Source organism: Peromyscus eremicus, chromosome 5 (assembly GCF_949786415.1).
Source record: "Peromyscus eremicus chromosome 5, PerEre_H2_v1, whole genome shotgun sequence".
NCBI classification, from domain to species: domain Eukaryota; kingdom Metazoa; phylum Chordata; class Mammalia; order Rodentia; family Cricetidae; genus Peromyscus; species Peromyscus eremicus.
The window spans coordinates 118444128-118465503 of record NC_081420.1 but is presented as its reverse complement, the minus strand read 5'-3'; the positions used below and the strand labels follow the sequence as shown (position 1 = coordinate 118465503).

Genomic DNA, 21376 nt, shown 5'->3' with positions numbered 1-21376 from the left:
TGTCTATTTCACATCCTCTTCTGCCCTTTTCTTAGAACATTGTTTGACCTTGAGCCCACCTCAGTCAATCCAGGACAATCATCTCATCTCAAGGTCCTTAAACTAATCACACCTGAATTCACTGGTTCCAGGGGTTTGGAAGGGGCTGGCAGCACCACTTAATGTATTACACTCAGTGGAGTAAGCCTACTTATACTCCCAGGGGTACGTGAAGCAATTCAGATGTGGAGAGCTCAAGGGACTGGCCCGAGGTTTTCCAGCTAATAAGCTGAGAACATGAGATTCATATTTACTTCTAGAAAAAAAAACCCACTTTCTTAAAAGAGTAATGGTTTCCAGAATTTTCCACTTGGATATCAAAGATAATTTCTGTGATCCACTCTTTACTGGACTATCTTCTATCACTCACAGCATAGGATACACCAGAATTCCCTACTTCATGCAGGAATTCTGTAGTTAAATTAGTCACATCTGACAAGGCTTTTGGTTGCACACTGTATTAATTAGCCTTTTTCGTGGCTGTGAGAGAGCGCCTGAGGAAAACAAAAGGAGGGAGATGGTGTCTTCTGGCTCATGGGTTCGGAGACCTCAGTCTATGGCACTTTGCCCCATTGCTTCTGGGATTGTACTCAAAAAGGCAGAACATCACAGTAGGGGGAATGTGGCGGGCGAAGGGACTCACCGCACCTCACACCTCACAACAGTAGGCAGAGAAACAAGGACAGAGCCCTGGACAGGAAATGGGCCCCAAGAACACACTCCCACATCCTGAGACACCTACTTCTTTGCTCTATGTTTTTTACATATTTATTTATTGTGTGTCTGTATGTGTGCATGCACGTGTCATAGCACACATATAAAGTTCAAAGGACAGCTTGTGGAAGTCAGTGATTTCCTACCCTAAGAGTTCTAGGGATCCAGCTTGGGTCTTCAGGCTTGGCAGCAAGCACCTTTCCCAGCTGAGCCATCTGGTTGGTTCCTATTTTCCTTTTGTTGTTGTTGTTGTTAAGGTTTTCTTTTTTCTTTGTTGTTGATTTGAAACAAGGTCTTACTTCGTAATCCAGGCTGGTCTAGAACTCATGGCAATGCTCCAGCCTTAGAATTCAAGTATTAGCATTACAAGGGTGAGTGTCTCAGTTAGGGTTGCTGTTGCTATAGTGAAACACCATGCCAAAAGCTAGTTGGGGAGGAAAGGGTTTATTTGGCTTACATTTCCACATTGCAGTCCATCATTGAAGGAAGTCAGGACAGGAACTCAAGCAGGGCAGGAACCAGGAGGCAGGAGCTGATGCAGAGGCCATGGAGGGGTGCTGCTTACTGGCTTGCTTCACATGGCTTGCTCAGCCTGCTTTCTTATAGAACCTAGGACCACCAGCCTAGGGATTGCACACCCCCAATCACACACAATGGGCTGGGCTCACCCCCATCAATCACTAATTAAGAAAATGCTGTACACGCTTGCCTGCAGCCAGATCTTATGGAGAGATTTCTCAATTGAGGTTCCCTCCCCCAGGTGACTTTTGCTTGTGTCCAGTTGACATAAAACTATCCAGCATGGTGAGCCACCAAGATTTGATTTCTTCAAAGTTCCTGTCTGTAAAGTCCCTGCTACCTCCCAAGTATGCCACCAGATCATCAAATCCATAATTAGATTTAGTCTGTCAGTGAGGGAAGTGTATTCATGGTCCTTTCACCTACTAAACCCTCATCTCCAAACATTGCACTGGGGACCAGAACATAGGGGTCTTTTAAGGGGTTATTTCATATTCAAGCCATGACACATAGAATTTATAATAAAAATGTATTGAAAATAACCTTAATGTCCGGCCATATGTATCCCATGCAGGCCTTTTAAAATGAAGCAAATGTATAATTACATACGAGATTTTCTAAGAGAGTAGATCTTGAGTATTCTCACAAAAATAAGGCAAGTTATGAAGAATAGGCTAATGAGCTTGACTGTGACAATCACTTTCCAGTCTATACCCATTTCAAAGTAGCATGTGGCATGTTTTACATACTAAATACACGCGTTTATCTGTTAACCATCCCTTGGTTAACCTGCAACCATGAAGATGAACGTGGAGCATGCCTGAATCTGTGTGGAAGAAGTTCATTCAGGGCACAGAGCTGCGTGTGTGAAAGGAAACCATTTCACACATAACAAAAGGATGCATACTTACATGCATTTATATGTGCTGCACGGACTGAATGTCTTAAAAAGGTAAGTCGTGAATTTGCAACTGTATTTGCCTTTGAGAAAAAGAATGGTGGAGCTAAGTGTGGGGATGGAAGGGAGCTTTCTGTTGTAAGTGTTTCTGTGTGACTTGGTGTTACCTTGCTACAGAGCAAGAGGGTGGGGGGAGGGAAAGAGAGGGAAGGGGGGATGAGAATCCAGGAGCTAGTTTTCACCTAATTTAATTTTTATTTTAGTCTTTGTCTCTCCCCCCCCCCCCCCGAGCCTTTTTTCTTTTTTGAGACAGTCTTGCTATGTAACTTAGGCTGGCCCCCAACTCAAATAGTCCTCCTACTTCAGTTTCCTGAGGCTGGCACACGCCACCATGCTTTACAATTTTTTACCTTCATCTCTTAATACATTTTGTCTTCCTCAGACAATTCATTGCTTCCCAAACAGTGTGTGTGTGTGTGTGTGTGTGTGTGTGTGTGTGTGTGATGTGTTTATGTGCACCACTCCATCATCACCTTTGTGTTTTCTGCATCTAGAAACCCCACCGCCCCACTGTTCTCCTGTGTAACCCTCCTGGTTTTCAGGGTTGGAGCCTACCCCCTCTTTTCTCTTCGCACAGAAGCTCTGAGCTTATGCTCTGAATTATGGTCCTGTTTCTCAGTTGGTCACTTTCATTAAATTAGCTCCTGCAGGAAAGCATGCATCTTGGTCATTTGTACACTCTCCAAGCACCAGAACAGAGCTTTGCTGAACACATATCACTGACCACAAAATTTAAACGGAAGAGTCTTTTAGGAAAAACTATGTTTTCTGTGAGGACCAGTTTCAAGGGAACTAGAAAATAACACGTGACTCAAATATAGGACTCTTACTTAACATAAATATCTAAAGGAGCCAAGAGACTCCAAAGCTTAGCATCAAACCTGCACTATAAAAAGTAAGCTAAGTACATGGGGTGTAGACGGTTAGGAAGCTGCATTCAATAAACATTGCAGATAGCACAAGGAAAGAAAACTGATTTCAGTTCTAATAAAGAAAACATGCTCTGATGTTTGTACTTGTTTGTGTCCCGTCCAAACAGAGCAGGCCCTGTTACAAACTATACAAGCACTAATTCTGTCATGAAGTAAGACATATCGAAGATTGGGACTATCAGCCTCTCACTGCTCCGCCCCCCCCCCGCCCCCCCGCCCCCCCCCCCCCCCCCCCCCCGCTTCCAGACTCACATCTATGCCAATCTCACTGTTGTTGAACAGACACATCCTCACCTTCTAAAATCATATCTAAAATCACGTTCTAAAATCACCGCACTTGGGCTGGAGAGATGGCTCAGCCGTTAAAGGCTGGGCTCACAACCAAAATCACTGCACTTTCTGTGTTTAGTCTTCCTTCATTGGAAACTATCGTCCCTGTTCTGGGGGATGGGAGCAGAGGGTCACGGTTACTCAATGTGTGTAACTTCCCTATCTCTCAAAGTGCTTCACAATGGCTGACTATAATCACCTTAGATGACCAATAGAGCCCACTTTTTCATGCTTCTAGGAGACGGATATCCAGTTTGGATCTCCATAAATAGGTGTGTTGATGTCGGACCCAACCTACCTCTTCTGACCTTATGATAACGTCAGATATTATAAAATGATGACGTTCACGTCGACTTACTGTGAGTGCAGTTTCATATTCTCCAGCAGCCAAGTGGGCCGAGCCCAGGTAGAGAGCAGCTTCTCCTTCCATGCTTCTGTCATTTCCTGAAGTGAGGATGTAGAGAAGTCACCACGGTGTTGGTGGACAGACACCACACAGAAAAAAAATCTTCATCAGTCAAGACAATAGACAGTCACTCTTTTAAATACTTCCACATATACCAACGATCCTTGAAATTAACCTGCGTTAAAAAATAAGCAGTGTGTGTGTGTGTGTGTGTGTGTGTGAGAGAGAGAGAGAGAGAGAGAGAGAGAGAGAGAGAGAGAGAGAGAGAGAGAGAAAGAGAGAGAGAAAGAGAAGAGAGAGAGAAGAGAGAGAGAGAAAGAAGAGAGAGAGAAAGAGAGAGAGAGAGAGAGAGAGAGAGAGAGAGAGAGAGAGAGAGAGAGAGAGAGAGAGATTAAGTAAGACCTATCTGGATCTCAAATGATAGGTTAAGATACTTTAGTGATATAAGTATAAGGAGTTCCCTTCTACACACACAGCCTAGTTAGTATACACTTTCCACATGCCATAGAATGTTTACATTAGTCTACCATGTGTAGACCTACAGTTGTCCAACATGTGTGTGACAGCTTACATGAGACAACCAGCAGCATGTAACAGCGTACCTGGCTGCACACTCCTGCCAATGATCCATGTTTCCAACAGGACACATGGTTAACCAATCAAGAATGTTGGTCTGACAATGTTCAATTCAGAATTGCTGGTTCAAGCTTATGTGAGAATGACCAGCAAAGTTCTGCTTCTTGGTACAGAAGTCTATGTACACACTGAAATGGAAAAATGCTTTCCTTTGCTAATTATGCTTTCTCCTTCTTAATTTTTCTGATGTATTTATTTCAGCAATGACCCGGTTCTTTCCAAAGGCAAAAGTGTAAAGGTGTAATGTATGGGTCAGTAAGAGGTATGGCATACTCCTGATGAATCCATAGCTTATTTACATTACTATGGAAATGTAATCTGTAAACTTTATATGTAAGAAACAACCATTAAAAGTTTTCTTTAAAATAAGAACACTATTCTTTTTCTGCTTTTAGATGTCACTGTCATCCAAATCCTGGAAATGCAGATGCTGACAAAGCCCTGTTGGCTTAGGCCTCTGCACAGTCTCTTTGGGTGTCTGATCCTGGATTCTAATCACAAAGGATTTGAGGAGTTAGCATCCTCCTTGCTATGTTCTGTCTCTCCACTCACTGAGTTACCGCTGGTGAGGACATAAAATGCCAAGACAGACAGCAAATGCCTCGGACAGTACCTGTTTTGTTTTCTAGCTATGTCACTGGCTACAGAAAACTATGCTACAGGATCTCACACTTCAGCAGACCTGATGATCTGTGATCCAGCCTGGTGATAAAATTTTAACTTAGAGCCCAGCAGGGTCCTCATATAGGTTTACAGGTGATGGGACAGGGCTGAGTGTAGGGAAGGAAAGATGAAGTAGGAGAAGGTGGCAGTTGTCGAAAGTGAGCCCCTGGATACGTAGAAGTTGATTGTGTGTGGTTTGCATTTGCTGAAAGAAATTATTGGTGTGGGCAAAGACAAAAGATTTCATATCTTCCTCATATCTGGAATCTAGATTTATCAACACACAACATACACATATACATGATATGAAAGCAGAAGGAGAGATTTTGGGGCAAGGATGGGATCTGTGAGGGGCAAGGATGAGGATCTGTGAGGAGCAAGGATGGGATCTGTGAGGGGATCTGTGAGGAGCAAGGATGGGATCTGTGAGGGGATCTGTGAGGAGCAAGGGTGGGGTCTGTGAGGGGCAAGGATGAGGATCTGTGAGGAGCAAGAGTGGGGTCTGTGAGGGGCAAGGATGAGGATCTGTGAGGAGCAAGGGTGGGGTCTGTGAGGGGCAAGGAGGAAGACAGAATAGGGAGCAAATCTTATACAAACTAAAATGATGCATGTGTATGGAAATGTCACAATAAAATTTAAATGGTACAATCATACTACAAAGCTATCAACTACCCAGTGTGATACATCACGGTTGTTTGTATCTAATTGTGGTGGGGCGGGTGTGGATTCACCAAAGATGAGGCAAGAAAGGGAAATTTACACATGATGCCACATTTTGGAGCAGCTACTTGAAACAGTCAGGGAGCACAAATATCAGCTTAAAAACTAGTGGGCTGAGAGCATGATTCGGCAGTGGGATGCTCCTGCGGTACACTCAGGTACCTGCACCTGTCCCTGGCCATCAGCTAGGTGTGGGTGTGGTAACCTTTCCTGTTTACTGAATTGTGACAATGTGACAGCAGGGAATGACAGGAAAACACCAGTAACAATAAAAACAAGTTATAGCTGCAACTTTGGCATGATTAAAATGGAGTGATAGATGGGTTGTAACTTTTAGTTTGTAGGGTAGAGATGGAGACAGAAAGTAGGCCTGTTTAGTGAGGCACTCAGTGATTAGTGTCCTGGGGGAGCACAGCAAGGGAAAGGGAGCCCTGAGGTGAGAGGGTGAAGCAGGTTTTGACTCTCACTGGGCTTGTGTGGGAAGAGCACAGGAGAAGACAGCATCTACAGTCAAGTGGAATTAGCAGCATGGAGCAGAAACAGTCTGGGGACCTCACAGCTGTATGAAAACAAACCACCCTGCCAAGTAATCACTGGGTAAAAAGAAAGAAACCTCTCTAGCACTCTACTTCTTCCTATTCCCCTGGGGTCTTCATTCATCATGGTATCTCCCTCCCCATTCTCCCACTCTATTCCTGATCCAGCTGGGAAGCTGGGAATCCACAAAGACACCTCCACTGTAGACTACTGGCAATGGTCGAGAGAATGCCTGAGCCAAACACCCTGGCTGTCATGATAGAACTCTCATCCAGTGTCTGATGGAAGTGGATGCAGAGATCCACGGCCGAGCTCCATGTGGAGCTCCGGGAGTCCAATCGGCGAGAGAGAGAGGAGGGATTGTATGAGTGAGAGATATTGAGACCATGATTGGAAAAAGCACAGGGACAAATAGCCAAACTAGTGGAAACACATGAATTATGAACCAATGGCTGAGGAGCCCCATGGAACTGGACCGGGGCCCTCTGGATAAGTGAGACAGTTGATGAGCTTGAACTGTTTGGGAGGTCCCCAGGCAGTGGAGCCGGGACCTGTCCTTGGTGCATGGACTGGCTTTTTGGAGCCTGGGGCCTGTGCTGGGACACTTCATTCAGCCTTGGTGCAGGGAGGAGGGGACTGGACCTGCCTCCTGAGTCTACCAGGCTGGGCTGACTCCCCAGGCGAGTCCTTGCCTTGGAGGAGGTGGGAATGGGGGATGGAGTGGGGGGAAGGCTGGGTAGTGGGAGGAGGGAGGACACGGGAATCCGTGGCTGATATGTGAAATTAAGTTAATTATAAAATAAAAATATTAAAAAAAGAAAGAAACCACAAGGTGAGCTACAAAATACGAAAACTGTGAGATGGATGAAAGCGAAAATGCAACAAACGGAAAGCCAGATAAAGTAACACACACACATGTGAGTACACATGTGCGCGCGCGCGCACACACACACACACACACACAAACCTAGCAAAGCCAACCTAGTGACATAAGAAAGATTGCACATCGTGATCCAGTGGGATTTAGTCTAGGAGCCTAAGGTTAGTTCAAACTATACAAACCAGTATTATCACATTAATAAAACAACAAAAAATGCATGGTCATCCCAAATGATAAAAAAAAAAAAACTCTCAGCAAAATCCAGTTCATTTCCCCCCCTAAAACCCTCAGCAACCCTGGAATAGCGGGAAATTTCCTTAATGTGTGAATGGACATCTACAAAACCCTCATAGCCAACATCATGTTTAGTGTGAGGGGCTGAAAACTTTGGCCCTAAGAGCAGAAAGAAGGCAAGACTGTCCCTGTCACCACTTCCAGGTTCTAGTCAGGGACACTAGTAAAGCAAAGCCATCGGATCAGATGGGAGAAAAAAGCTGTGCTCAGATATGCATGGTCTATTTATGAGAGAAGGCATGTGTGTTTGTGTGAGCAGGCATGTGTGTTTGTGTGAGCAGGCATGTGTGTTTGTGTGAGCAGGCATGTGTGTTTGTTTGTGTGAGCAGGCATGTGTGTTTGTGTGAGCAGGCGTGTGTGTTTGTGTGAGCAGGCGTGTGTGTTTGTTTGTGTGAGCAGGCATGTGTGTTTGTGTGAGCAGGCATGTGTGTTTGTGTGAGCAGGCGTGTGTGTTTGTTTGTGTGAGCAGGCATGTGTGTTTGTGTGAGCAGGCATGTGTGTTTGTGTGAGCAGGCATGTGTGTTTGTTTGTGTGAGCAGGCATGTGTGTTTGTGTGAGCAGGCATGTGTGTTTGTGTGAGCAGGCATGTGTGTTTGTTTGTGTGAGCAGGCATGTGTGTTTGTTTGTGTGAGCAGGCATGTGTGTTTGTTTGTGTGAGCAGGCATGTGTGTTTGTGTGAGCAGGCGTGTGTGTTTGTGTGAGCAGGCATGTGTGTTTGTTTGTGTGAGCAGGCATGTGTGTTTGTGTGAGCAGGCGTGTGTGTTTGTGTGAGCAGGCATGTGTGCTGAAAGCTTCAAAATGTGAGGTTAGACCCTCTTCATGACACACAAACAAATAGACCATGGATCTAAAAAGGTTCAAACCATTAAAAGTTCTTAGATCAACTGCAGTAAATCACTGGGACCTTGGGTTAGTGTGAGCGTGCATGTGCACGCACAGACACACACACACACACACACACACACACACACACAAATACATGTTGGATGAGACCAAGATTAAAAACTTGTGCTTTGCTGAATACCACCAGAAGTTGGAAGGGAGAAAACGTTCAAATCGGATACCTGATGAAAGGCTCACATTATGAATATATAAGGAATTTTAACAACTCAATAATAGACAAATAACACACCTGAAATGTGCAAAGGTAGTGGAAATGGTCAGTGAGATCACTTTGCAAGCTAGAGCTCCCCAGAAAGTGAGCCTGGAGTTATCACATAACACAACAATCCTTCTCCTAGGTGTGCACCAAAGAGAATTCAAAATGTACAAAAGTTCTACTGTGGACGAAACAGCTCACATGTCCATCAGGTTATGAGCAGGTAAAGAAAGGGTGACAAAACCATACAGTGAAGTGCCACTTGGTGAATGTATGAAGGATGGAAGCCATGATGCATGCTGCAAGTTGGATAATACCTTCAAGCGCCATGCTTCTCCAATGCTGTCAGCCTGGCGCTCAACTTGAATGTCCCACCATAGTGCCCTGGAGAAGGATTCTGTCCCAGCCGATGTTAGTGTCTCTTAAATACTCTCAAAAGCCAGTGTGGGAGGAATGTGCTCCTGACTATTCATTCCTTTTTCTATAAACTATGTTACCACACAGAAAATGCAAACTCAAAGTGTAATGTCTTCTCCTAGTGGACACACCCATCATTGATTAAAGGGTAAAGTCTTCTCCTAGTGGACACACCCATCATTGATTAAAGTGTAAAATCTTCTTCTAGTGGACACACCCATCATTGTAATTCTGGTATCATTTGCTGTGTGACCAAAATTTGCTGTTGACACTGATCTAAGTGTTAAGGATTTGTGTACCCTTTATTCCCCCAGAGAAGACATGGACCATCATTTATGCAGAAGCAGTTAATTAGATGGAATTTACCTTTCAGTAATAAGAATTTCCTTTAAGTATTTCGACTAAAGTTATTTAAAATAATAACAGAAAAAATGAGCTCAAAAATTTACTTTTCCTCTATAATAAATTAAAATCATACCCCAAGACCAGTCCCATTTACCCCAATTAAGCCATCAGCTACTAAACAAATGAATTCATTAAATGTGTCCATGAATCAATAAATTTTAGTTCAAGACTGTAGCTTCCTTTTTCCCTTTGATGGAAAAACTTCTCCATTAGAAAATAACTGTGTGGTAATGTAGTAACAAAAAAGTATTTTTTCTTTGCATTTTATAAATTAAAAGTTTATAAGAATATGCTCCATTTTCCTTATGTTTTATACAGATAAAGATGCTGTAAGATACTAAGGGTATAAGCAGCTTTCCAGAAAGCATTTTCACTGCTGAGAGTGTGAATGAGAATCACGTGGGCGTCCTGCCAGCCTGCAGACTCTGATGCTGCCAGTCTGGGGTGGGGCAGAGTGTGACTTTCACAGCATGCCCCCTGGTAATGTTGATAACACTAGTCCAAAGGCCGGGCTTTGAGAGGGGCAAAGGTCTAAAGCAAACTGCAGTGTTATTTCCTTGTTACTTCTAACTAAACATTTGCCACAATTTCCCAAGTATCTGACTATAGGGAATTTATAAACAAGAAAGGACTTCTCAGATTGTAAAAAAACACACCACCTACACACACACACACACACACACACACACACACACACACACACACACATGACCTTACCACCTCTTTGTGGGTTCCTTGTTTTTCAGCAGTACCCCCAGTGGATTGTAATTTTGGAAATAAAGCTTTCAAGAAACTAATGGATTTCTCATTGTCAGCACTAAAGCCCTAGCTCTGCCTTACAGTGAAATCTGAAAGCAGATTGATGGCATTTGTCTTTGCATTTCATAGGAAATAATTACCCTAACACTTGACAATTTTTACTCCTCTCTTGGGAGAACCAGTGTCTGTCCATTAAAGAGAACAGTGTGAGAGCACTCTCTTCCACCCACCTTCTTTGGCTATTTCAGAAGCTTTTATTAGAATTTTGATGGCCTGTTTGTATTCTTTGTTTTCCAGCATTCTGTCTGACAGCAATCTGTAGGTCCTCACGAGACTTTCACAGGCCAGCAAGTTGAGAAGCTGACCCGTCTCATCCTTCCATATCCGTCCCTGTGTCAGTTCATGGAATGCTTCATAATGCTGGGCAGCTTCCAGAAGCTCACCTGAGGAACAGAAGCCATTCATAAATATAAATAAAGCACAGGCCAGAAACTTGTTTTCAAAAATTTACATGTTTGTCGGCACTGCTCATAAAGGGTGGGAGAGAAGCAATGGGTACATGTGTCCGCACTGCTCATAAAGGGTGGGAGAGAAGCAGGGATACATGTGTCGGCCTTGCTCATTCGGGGTGGGAGAGAAGCGGGGATACATGTGTCCGCACTGCTCATACGGGGTGGGAGAGAAGCGGGGATACATGTGTCCGCACTGCTCATACGGGGTGGGAGAGAAGCGGGGATACATGTGTCCGCACTGCTCACACAGGGTGGGAGAGAAGCAGGGATACATGTGTCGGCCTTGCTCATTCGGGGTGGGAGAGAAACGGGGATACATGTGTCCGCACTGCTCATACGGGGTGGGAGAGAAGCGGGATACATGTGTCCGCACTGCTCATTCGGGGTGGGAGAGAAGCGGGAATACATGTGTCCGCACTGCTCATACGGGGTGGGAGAGAAGCGGGGATACATGTGTCCGCACTGCTCATACGGGGTGGGAGAGAAGCGGGATACATGTGTCCGCACTGCTCATACGGGGTGGGAGAGAAGCGGGGAATGCAGTTCAAAGGATCTGAACTGGAACGGGATCTACCTCTAATGGGGCCTCAGATTCAGCAGTGAATTCTGGATAGACATCTCCAAGAGGGATGGACTCAGCGGTGGAAATGACTGCCTCTGTGCTGGTTCAGAGACAGCACGAAGGCCCAGCAGTGGTTGCTAGCCTTATTACATTGGCTAGTGTCTCTAGAACAGCGTGCATTCTCCATTTAACCCACAAACAGTCTGATGGTGTGGAATTCACATGGTTCCATTTTACAGAAGGGGGTGTGGAGGCTCAGCTCACCATTGTGTGCTCAGAGGGTACAGAACTGTGAAGACTCTCAGAGCCTGGGCTCACCACCATTATCCTCATTGCTTTCCAGAGACGGCAAATGCCTCACTCTTGGCGAGCATTTAGGTACCATGAGAGACATGTACCAGCTACACATTTCAGATGAACACAGTGGGTTTTAAACCTGCTTCTCGGAGTTTGAAGGGGGCACCACCCCATCCCCTCCCCTGTCATCTGCCTAGTTCTGGATGAGGAGAACCTCGCTGAGTTGTTCTGGATTGCATCTTATCAAGTTAGCCTTAAACCGTTTCATTCCTTACAACAGTATGTTTCTGGGAGAACAGTTTGCCGTCCCACACCGCAGACTGTGTTTTGTATGTTAATTACCTGCAGAAACATTCCCTCTCTCCTACAGCAGAAGCAGCTTTGGCAGCATTAGAGTGACATCACTTGTCTTAACTAGACCAGCTCACCTAGGCATTTCAACTGTAGCAATTAAAAGTGAATAACAGTTTCAAGCAGACAGCCTGCTCTTATTTCCATTTTCTTGCTTGTTTGGGTAGACTAATTACTGCCCCCCTCTGCCTTAGTTTACCATTCTGTGAAATAGGCACAGAGTGAATTAGTTCACATTCAGTGTATTGCGGAGTGTAAAATAAACATAGGAAGTGTTATCAGTTGGCACAGTAATAGCATTTCTGCAATAACTAACAATCAATTGTAGTACAGTCATTATATTTATACTTTAATTCAGCTTAACCTGCAAAATATAAGAATTAGTCCCTCTAACAATATTACCATGACAGTTTAAATTAACCCAAACAGTTCATATTAGGAACACACATTTCCACAAGTTGTTTCGTTAGATAGTATAGGCAGGGATGGTGCTGCCTTGACTATTTATATAATCTGTCAACACTTGTTATACTGACTTTGTTATTGAGACTACTATTAGTGAACACATAGACAAGCCAAGAGTGTTGGCACATGCCTGTATAACCCCAGCCCGTGGGAAGAGGGTGTGAGAGGGTCAGGGTTATAGATAGAAGACATTGCATGAAGGGTCTCAAAAACTACATCAGAAACAAGAGTGATACTTCCAAAGAAAGCTAGACAAAGTGGAGAGTCACCAGCAAGTAAGTGGTAGCAAAATACAGTCAAATCATAGCCAGTATGAGTTCTTACCTTCTGTGCGGGGGTGGGAGTAAACAAAGATACCTAACCAGAAGGCAAGGAGTCCTGCGGAGCTGTTTAGAAACCTATCAAACAGCTTTGGAAGAGAGGAGAGCACACAGCCATAAATTGATATCGCCGAAGAATACTTCATGTCATAGGTTTTTATAATGAATGAAAATATCAGAAAACATCTACAAAGCACTCTCTCTGGGAGAAGGGCTATGGTGGTAGATGGTTTCATTTTCTATTTTCCTTTTCTTTATTTCCCTTTCTTTCTGCTTATTGGTATTTTTGAGAATTTCTGTCATCAAAATATGTTTATTTAGTACTAATAAATACATAACAGAAGTCATTTAAAAATAATGTCCTGTCCCTTTTTGCTTTGGAACAGATGTAGACAGCGTACACCCACTGCTTCAATCTGTTTTTCCTTGCAGCTGATGACTTTTGTACCTCCTGTAAAGGTCAGCGTAGTTTCTCATCAATACCTATAGCACCTCTCACCAGAAACACCTTCCTCAAATACCCATGACCCTCATTTTGGAACTTCAATGGAGCACTGGTGTGTGTGTGTGTGTGTGTGTGTGTGTGTGTGTGTGTGTTATGCCCTTCTGTTAACTATACTTCTGCCCACAAAGTATTGCTTTGTGACTCTGCAGAGATGTGCACGAAAGCTCTTTTTCCTTTTTCAGTGTCCATAAAGTGGGGATACATTTTGTACCACATGAATAGGGAATAGTGGATACAGAAAACTGAGAAAATCAGGGAGTTCCAGAAAGGGGGAAAAAAAAAACTGTAAAGGATGGCACTCTAGATAACACAATTAATTTAAATTATATGTAAATGAGGCATGATGGTTCAAATAAGAAGTGAGATATCCTTGTCCAAATTTGAGGGTAGAAGTTGAAGGCAGGAAGAGGAGGAGGGAACGGAGGTGAACCCAAGGACAAAACGGTGGGAAAGGGCAGAAATAAGGTCTCTATTTCCTGTGATTCACTTGCTGCTGAGTCTTGAGGGCTGTTAGGTTTTCAGGATAGACCCAGATGTGTAAGGAGGAATACAGTCTGGGAGGATTTGGGGGTGCTGCTCACTATGAAAGGCCATCTTGGAGCAAACAGAAATGGTCTTTTTGTATGAATTTGGGGTTTTCTAGAGCTCTGGGGACTGCCTATTTCAAGACTGTCTGGGATTCAGGATTCAGAAGGGTGGTTTGTGACCACCATGGGAAAGGGGCCTAAGACGCTTGGGTGACAAAAACAGGAACCCCCTTTCCTGGTGGGGTAAGGCATTGATCAAAACAAAGGTTTTCTTCCTCACACATTATTTTTAAAATGTGCCTCAGACTGGTGGATATAATTTCCAATTTTTCACAAATGGGGAAACTGATGCTCACAAATCAGAAATGGTCTTTTTGTATGAATTTGGGGGTTTTCTAGAGCTCTGGGGACTGCCTATTTCTGAGTAAATTAGTGACTGAAATTTGTAAACCACATTTAAAAATTTTATGATTAGAGGTTGAATTCCTGATCGTCAAAACCCCAAATAACCAGTTCTACCACATCAGCTACAGCATCACAAACTGTTAGGAACGTAAGTTGCCTCACTTAAAATTGCAGGCCTACACCTCTCTCAAGCAATACTTGAGTTAACGCTCCTGGGTCTCTCCTAGGCCGATAATACTGTCACTCGAGCTGGTCATCCTTGCAACCATTAACCAAAAAGGAAGTGCCCAGCCCTCTTGTGCTTCTGGTCGGTCTTCCTGAATATCCAGTTTCATAATTAGCTCCATTTAAACCCTCTGTTTTCTCCTCAACCATGTGGGGACACCTCAGGGACATTTTGAATTCTTTGGATGTCCCAATGTAGTGACTTCAGCCAACCAGTCATGACTTCCACGCCACCTGTCACTGATGAGGCTGGTCACCAGGGTTCTGATCAGCGCTGCTTCAAGTGGAAGGACTTGTACAGAGGAGAGCTTTCCAGTCCTTCTCAAAGGTTTCAGTCCTCCAGTTTCTCAATGGAAGTGAATAAGGCAGTAAGGACTTGATTCAAAGGACCACAAGTCCACAGGTGGCTCAACCACAATGTCCAAAGGCTGGTTGGAACTTGAAAGCACACATTATAATACAGCATATACTTGACTTAGAAAACTAAAAGATGCCTATGCCATGATAAGATTACCATAACTTAAATGCAGTTACTCCCTTGAAGCAGGATCAATAGTGGTATGATTTCTGTCCAATCTATCTCCAACAGCAACAAGGACATTAGTAATTATTTTACACTGTAAGTAAGTGTTCTGATGCCAGTTGAATAGGTATCTATTGCAATACAATGCATACCACTTTTATGTGAAAACTTTCACAATGTTACTAAAGTTTTGGAAAAGGTCATAAACAAAACTCATTTTGACCAAGCTAAGAGCAAATACCAGTGAAAATAACAAGCCAGTATAGTAGTTACTTCACTTAGAGAAGAAAGGATTTAATTGGGATTATGGTTCCAGAGGGCAAGAGTCCATGATGGTGCAGTGGAGGCAGCCAGTGGCAGGCATGATAGCTGGAGCAGCATGTTCACATCTTGAACCTCAAGCACGAAGCAGAAATTTTGCAATATATTTGATTACACTCTGTAAAGATGTGTCACTGTGGTTGGTTTAATAAAAAGCTAAATGGCCAATAGCAAGGCAGGAAGTATAGGTGGGACTTCCAGACAGAGAGCGCTCTGGGAGGAAAGGTGGGTCACCAACTGGACACAGAGAAAGCAGGACATACAGGAGGAGAAGTAAGAGGCACAAGCCATGTGACAGCACATAGATTAATAGAAATTGGTTATTTAAGTTATAAGAGCTGGTTAGAAACAAGCCTAAGCTAAGGCCAAGCTTTTATAATTAATAAGAAGTCTCTGTGTCATTATTAGAGAGCTGGCTGGTGGGACAGAGAAAGACTCGTTACACAGAGAGAACAAACTAGAAATAGACTGCTCGTCTTCACACTCTCAAAGCTCCTTCTCCAGTGGCACACTTCCTCCTACAAACTTACACTGCCCCAAAGCTCCCAAACAGTGCCATTAGTCAGGAACCGAGTAGGGGATATCTCATTGAAACCACTACAGCTAGATTTTTCAAATCTGGCTCATGACAATCTTTGTAACTCCTTTGAAGTGTTCATATATAATCTACCCTTCATTTCCAAATAAAATTTAGCATATCAGGACCTGGAGACAATGTTCTAGACCCCACTATCAGTCTTTTAGAAGGGTAAGAGTGAGTGAGCAATGTAAGTATCTGAAGTCTGTCATCCTCTGCGATTCTCAAGTGTGGGCACTGTTTTCCACTGAGGAATAGGAGCAGAGGGAGGAAGAACAATTGAACTCGGGATCACAAAAATAAAAAATAAGACTTAGTAGACCCTCATATCCATTAAAAATCTCCTGGGGTGGGGGGAATCACTTGGGCAGCAGGATCATTAGCAAATCTTCAGCACTGTAACATCAGGGTAGCAGTCAGTGAGAGATAACCAGGTACTGCTGAGCTGTGTGCCTTCAGGGCACGGCCCTAAGTCATGGCAAGTGGGCCATGCTCCTTCACCTGAGTCAGGGAAGAAATCAGGGCCAAACTATGTCACTGCGGGGATGAAAGGCAGCCCTCCATAGACACTACCAGTGGTCCATTTATTTCCAGACCATGAAATGGCATTGCAAACCACATCTTAGGTGAACCTTGTGAACAACTGTGTGGGACAGGAATATCTAGGTATAGACAAAAGGTGGTCCAAGCCTTGATTTTATTTCATTTTTCTTTTAACAATTATATGACGTCTACATAAGCAATAAAGACTTGGGCATGTATTTATAGTTTTTCACCTCAAGCAAAGTGTGCTCCTAAAATAAACACACTCATCGTATCTGAGGCCACACAAACAAGAAGTCCATGCACTTATTTAAAAACACAAACAAAAGCCAAACAATGCTGCTGTAATGGCCCAGTGCTCGGCAGGATGTTAAGACAAACACAATGTGGAGAAAATACAATTTTATACATTTGGATATTACCCAAATTGTGGCTTCCCCTTCTCTGCACACCATCTCTGAAAGTTTATAGATATTTGTTGCCTCACAGCAGATGTCTAGAACAAATATTAAGTAAAGGGAAATGTATATGATCTCTCCCATTTTAGTTTTTTTTTTAAAGTAGGAAGATTGACTAGATATTAACACAAATAGGTTTAAATGTGAAGCTGCCATAAAGGCAGGAACATAAATGTAATTCTCCCAGCCGCTATTTTGATGCACATTTTTGATTCCATGAATATTTTATGAAATGGCCCAAACTAAAGCCATATAACATTCCTGCATTACTGATGCTTGCGCCCGTAAGCTACGAACATTAGAGGCATGATTGAATGCATTAAAATGAACTCATTCAGCAGTGCATTGATTACTTGAAGGGGGGAGGGAAACAAGAAAAAGAAAGAAGAAAAAGAAAAAGAAAGAAAGAAGTTGCTCCACTTCAGGAAAACGGAAAATACTTGGAGTCTGAAAGACAGTGGGGTGAGGACAAGTGCGAATACAATAACGTTTCAGAAAGTGTTGCTCATGTTAGCCCTGACATTAATTAGGCAAGGTGTTAATTATGTCCAAAGATGGCTGCTGGTATTGTTCAAATAATTTAAAATGTCACATTCCCTAAGAGGCAGAGGCCTGGACTGCTTTAGCTCCATACATCAGCAAGTCTGAGAGCAACTAATTATTTCCTTTTCTATCAACTTGTACATTTGCCAGTAAAAACAATGCTGCAGAAACAATTGCATGAGAATAATTTGACAGGTCCACGAGGCCCGTTCCCTCAGTGAGTCGGGCGTGTATTGTAAGCATAGTTAGTTCTAAATTGTGCACATTTGTTGAAGACTTTAGGGAAATATTCCACTTTAGTTTAAAACAACAACCTAAGGAACAATAAAGCTTTATGTATATTATGTTGCATTTTAATCTGGAACTACTCGCCATCTTTGGTGTAAGTTACTATCCTATACAATGTAGACATAGAATGTGCTAGAAGCAATATTGAGCAGTAACAAAAAGAGAAAAATGTTACCTCCCTGGTGTAAAAACAAAAGACATTGCTTTCCATTTTGGCTTAACTGCAAAAGCAATTTACAACATCTTTCCATATTTACATTCTATTATAATCATTATAACGGCACTACACATGCGGACAGAGCTCAGGCTCACCATCCTGCCCGTGGGAACACTGGAGTTCCACCGTTAACCTCCTGTTGGGGGAACTTGCTCTTTACTCTAATCCACTGTACAACTTTGCAAAACGGAATGCCAGAAGACAAAGGTTTGCTTTCACAACTCAATAACATCTCTAATAAAGAGTTCGGAAAATGTGCCCATAACTTTCAAGGAGCTACTGTGAGATGCACAGAGCAAACTTAGAGAGCTGTTTCTTTCCAACACAGATTTCAGGTGGGCTGTAGGAAAGCCATTACCTACCAGTTAAAGGGCTGATGCTCACTGAAGGAGACAGTGAAAGGGGTTCCAGGAGGACGGTGTGTGTGTGTGTGTGTGTGTGTGTGTGTGTGTGTGTGTGTGTGTGTGTGGTATGATCCTTCTGTATACTATAAATATGTATTACTCTCATTTGCTAATGGAAAGCTGATTGGCTGATAGCTAGGCAGGAAGAGATTGAACATGAGAGCCAGACTAGGAGAATTCTGGGAAGAGGAAGGGTGGAGTCAGAGATACCAGCAAACACAGAGAAGTGAGACAAGAATGCCATGCTGAGAAAAGGTACCAAGCCCATGTGGCTAAACATATATAAGAATTATGGGTTAATTTAAGTGTAAGAGCTAGTTAGGAATAAGCCTGAGCTATCATTCGAGCATTTATGATTAATATAAGCCTCTGTGTGGTAATTTGGGAAGTGGCTGCTAGGTATTTGGGAACAGGGAATAGGAAATGTCTGATTACATGCCTGTGTGTTTGTGTGCGCCTGTGTATGTGTGTTTGTGTCTGTGTATGTTTATGTATGTGTGTGTATGTGTGCCTTTGCCTGTTATATATTGTGTGTCTGTTTCTGTGTGTGTGTGTGTGTTGGAGACTGAGAGGGGAGACTCAAAAGGCCTTTGTTATTATGATGGCAAAACTGGATCAGGTAAAGCCTGCCTTGATCTTCAGGGCCCCTGCAGGAAGTGTTGGTTGTCCCAGCTGCAGTCAGTGCACAGGTATAACTGCTGAATGCCAGCAGTTGCTGTCTGAGTTGGGGGATTTTAGGTTTGCTTATTAGCTGCTGGCTTTGGGGGAAGAGATCTTTTGGAATTTGTCCTAATCAAAGGATTGATCCCTTGGTAGGTTCACACTATGATAGTATTATTTGGAAGTGGGACCTAATTGGAGGAATTAGGGCCCTAGGGTCACTGGAAAGATACATCTTACCCTTGGTCCGTACTGTTTTTTTTTTTTTTTTTTTTTTTTTTTGCTTCCTGGCTTCCTTGAAGTGAGCAGCTCAGCTCCTAGCTGCCCTCTCTAACATGAGGTCCTACCTCACCTCGGGCCCAAAGCAGAGAAACTTGTGAAGCCATGACCCGAGACAAGCTGTTACCCCTTGCTACTGTTTCTCTCAGGTGTCTGTCACAGCTGTAAGAGGTCTGACTGAGACAGTTTCTTTGCTCTTAAACAATGCATAAGCTGAAGATATCAGATCGTCTCAAAATTAAAAAAAAAACACAACAACAAAACACTGGGTTCAACCCCTAGTACCACCAAACCCTGGTGTGATAGTACACAGCTGTAATCCCAGCTCTTGGAAGGTAGAGGCAGGAGGATCAGGAGTTCAAGATCAGCCTTAGCTACATAATTCAGTGCCAACCTGGGTTATATGAGACTCCATCTCAAAAACAAAGGTAAAACATTTGTAGAATTTGTACACATGAAATTAGTACTTCTCATTAATAAACCTTGTAAAACTTCCAGTTTTCTTCATATAATATATTGTTTTACTTTCATGCTTGTGCCTTATTTGAAAATCCCTTTTATAGTTTTTTAAGACCAATTAAAAAAACAAAAACCCTAGGAATTTCACCCAGTAATTTGTGCGTACTAGGCTAGTACTGTACCAGTCATTGAGCTACCTGTTCAAGCACTCAGACATCCTAAGTGGGAAGTGTTAGGCACACAAGTATTCAGAGAAGGGTCCCATACTGACTTTAGCACTAATGAGTGGTATTTCATAGTTTTAATAGTATCACTCTTACCTGCAATCCATGTTCATCTGAGCGAGGGGGGGGGGGCAAACCGTCCTCCACACCTTCATTAGGTAGATAACGAACATGCTATTTGGGATATTACAAAGGAAAAACCAGCAAACAGACCGAAGATGTTTGATTTAGGTGAGCATGGAGATAAACCACGTAGTTGGACACTTAGTAGTTGCCAGGCACACTAGTAAAAGACTCTCCTGACAGCTCTTCCTTTCTCTTCCCTCCTCCCTCCCTTCCTTTCTCCCTCTCCCTCCCACCCCTCCCTCTTTTTCTCCTCTGACCCTCCCTCTCTCCTCATCTGACCCCAAGGCGTTAGCATCTATGTGTCCACACCTTAGAGCTGTGGTAACAGCCTTAGTGACCATCTTGCTTGCTGCTCATGGGCAAGGCCCCTGTGGAAGACGATTTCAGGTTTGAACTTCAACATCAGGATGCAATCACCCTTTCACAGAGCCTGCTGAGCTCCCCTGAAACCCGACACCAGCCAGACTAAGAGATGGTACCCCCCCCAAAAGATGATACCCCCCCCAAAAGATGGTAACCCTCCCCACTGATGCCTGGCCTTTTCTACTCTCTACTCCCCTCCTCTCTGCTCCCCTCCCTCTCTATTCTTTCTTTTCTTTGATATGGAGCAGTGTCCCTTTTCCATTGAATGCTGTTGAAGACACTAATTGGAAAGCATTTGCTATCCTCTGGTCCTTGGTAGGAATACCTCTGCAGACACAGTTTGGGGGCCTTGCTTCTCAGCAGCGGAGGAAACACAGGCCCAGAGCAGTTATCTGCTGCAGAGATGGCTGCAGGCTTGCTGCAGCCAGCCAAGGCCTCCTTGCAAAGCTTTCAAACAGAAAACCCTGTTGCCAGCCAGCACCTCTGCACCAGGCAGGGCTTCCTCTCTGTGCTACTCGTTAAGCGGTAAATAATTAAAACACCCTGAAAAAGACAGGTAAAATACAAGCCACGGTGTCAGTAACACAGACATGAAAGGAAAAGGGGAAGAAAATGAATTTAAAAAAAAAGCAATGAAATAATTCATTTGAAGCTTTAATAAAGTTTCATTTGCAGTCTTGTTTAAAGATATATCAGACTTCAGGGATGTAACCTAATTACATTTTTATTCTAAGTTCCATTCAAAGATCTCGGACTTTGATTCTTTAACACAGATCAAACATGGTATAATTTTCTCTTGGCTATCAATACTTAAAAAGAATCTCTTCATTAAATGCTGTAAGGTCTTAACGAGTGTGTACACAGAGTAGATGGGTAATAAACTGACACAATCCAAAAAGGGGACAATCCATCTC

General features: G+C 43.3%; 1 protein-coding gene across 1 annotated transcript in view; it reads right to left on the bottom strand.

Moving 5' to 3' along the window:
• Positions 1-21376, bottom strand: part of Ttc29 (tetratricopeptide repeat domain 29) — a 203908-nt gene that overhangs the window by 115527 nt on the left and 67005 nt on the right. Inside the window, exons 7-8 of the mRNA XM_059264282.1 lie at positions 10539-10751; positions 3851-3936 (exon numbers count right to left, since the gene is read on the bottom strand). Coding sequence (XP_059120265.1) covers positions 3851-3936; positions 10539-10751 — 299 coding nt within the window. The remainder of the gene's footprint in view (positions 1-3850; positions 3937-10538; positions 10752-21376) is intronic.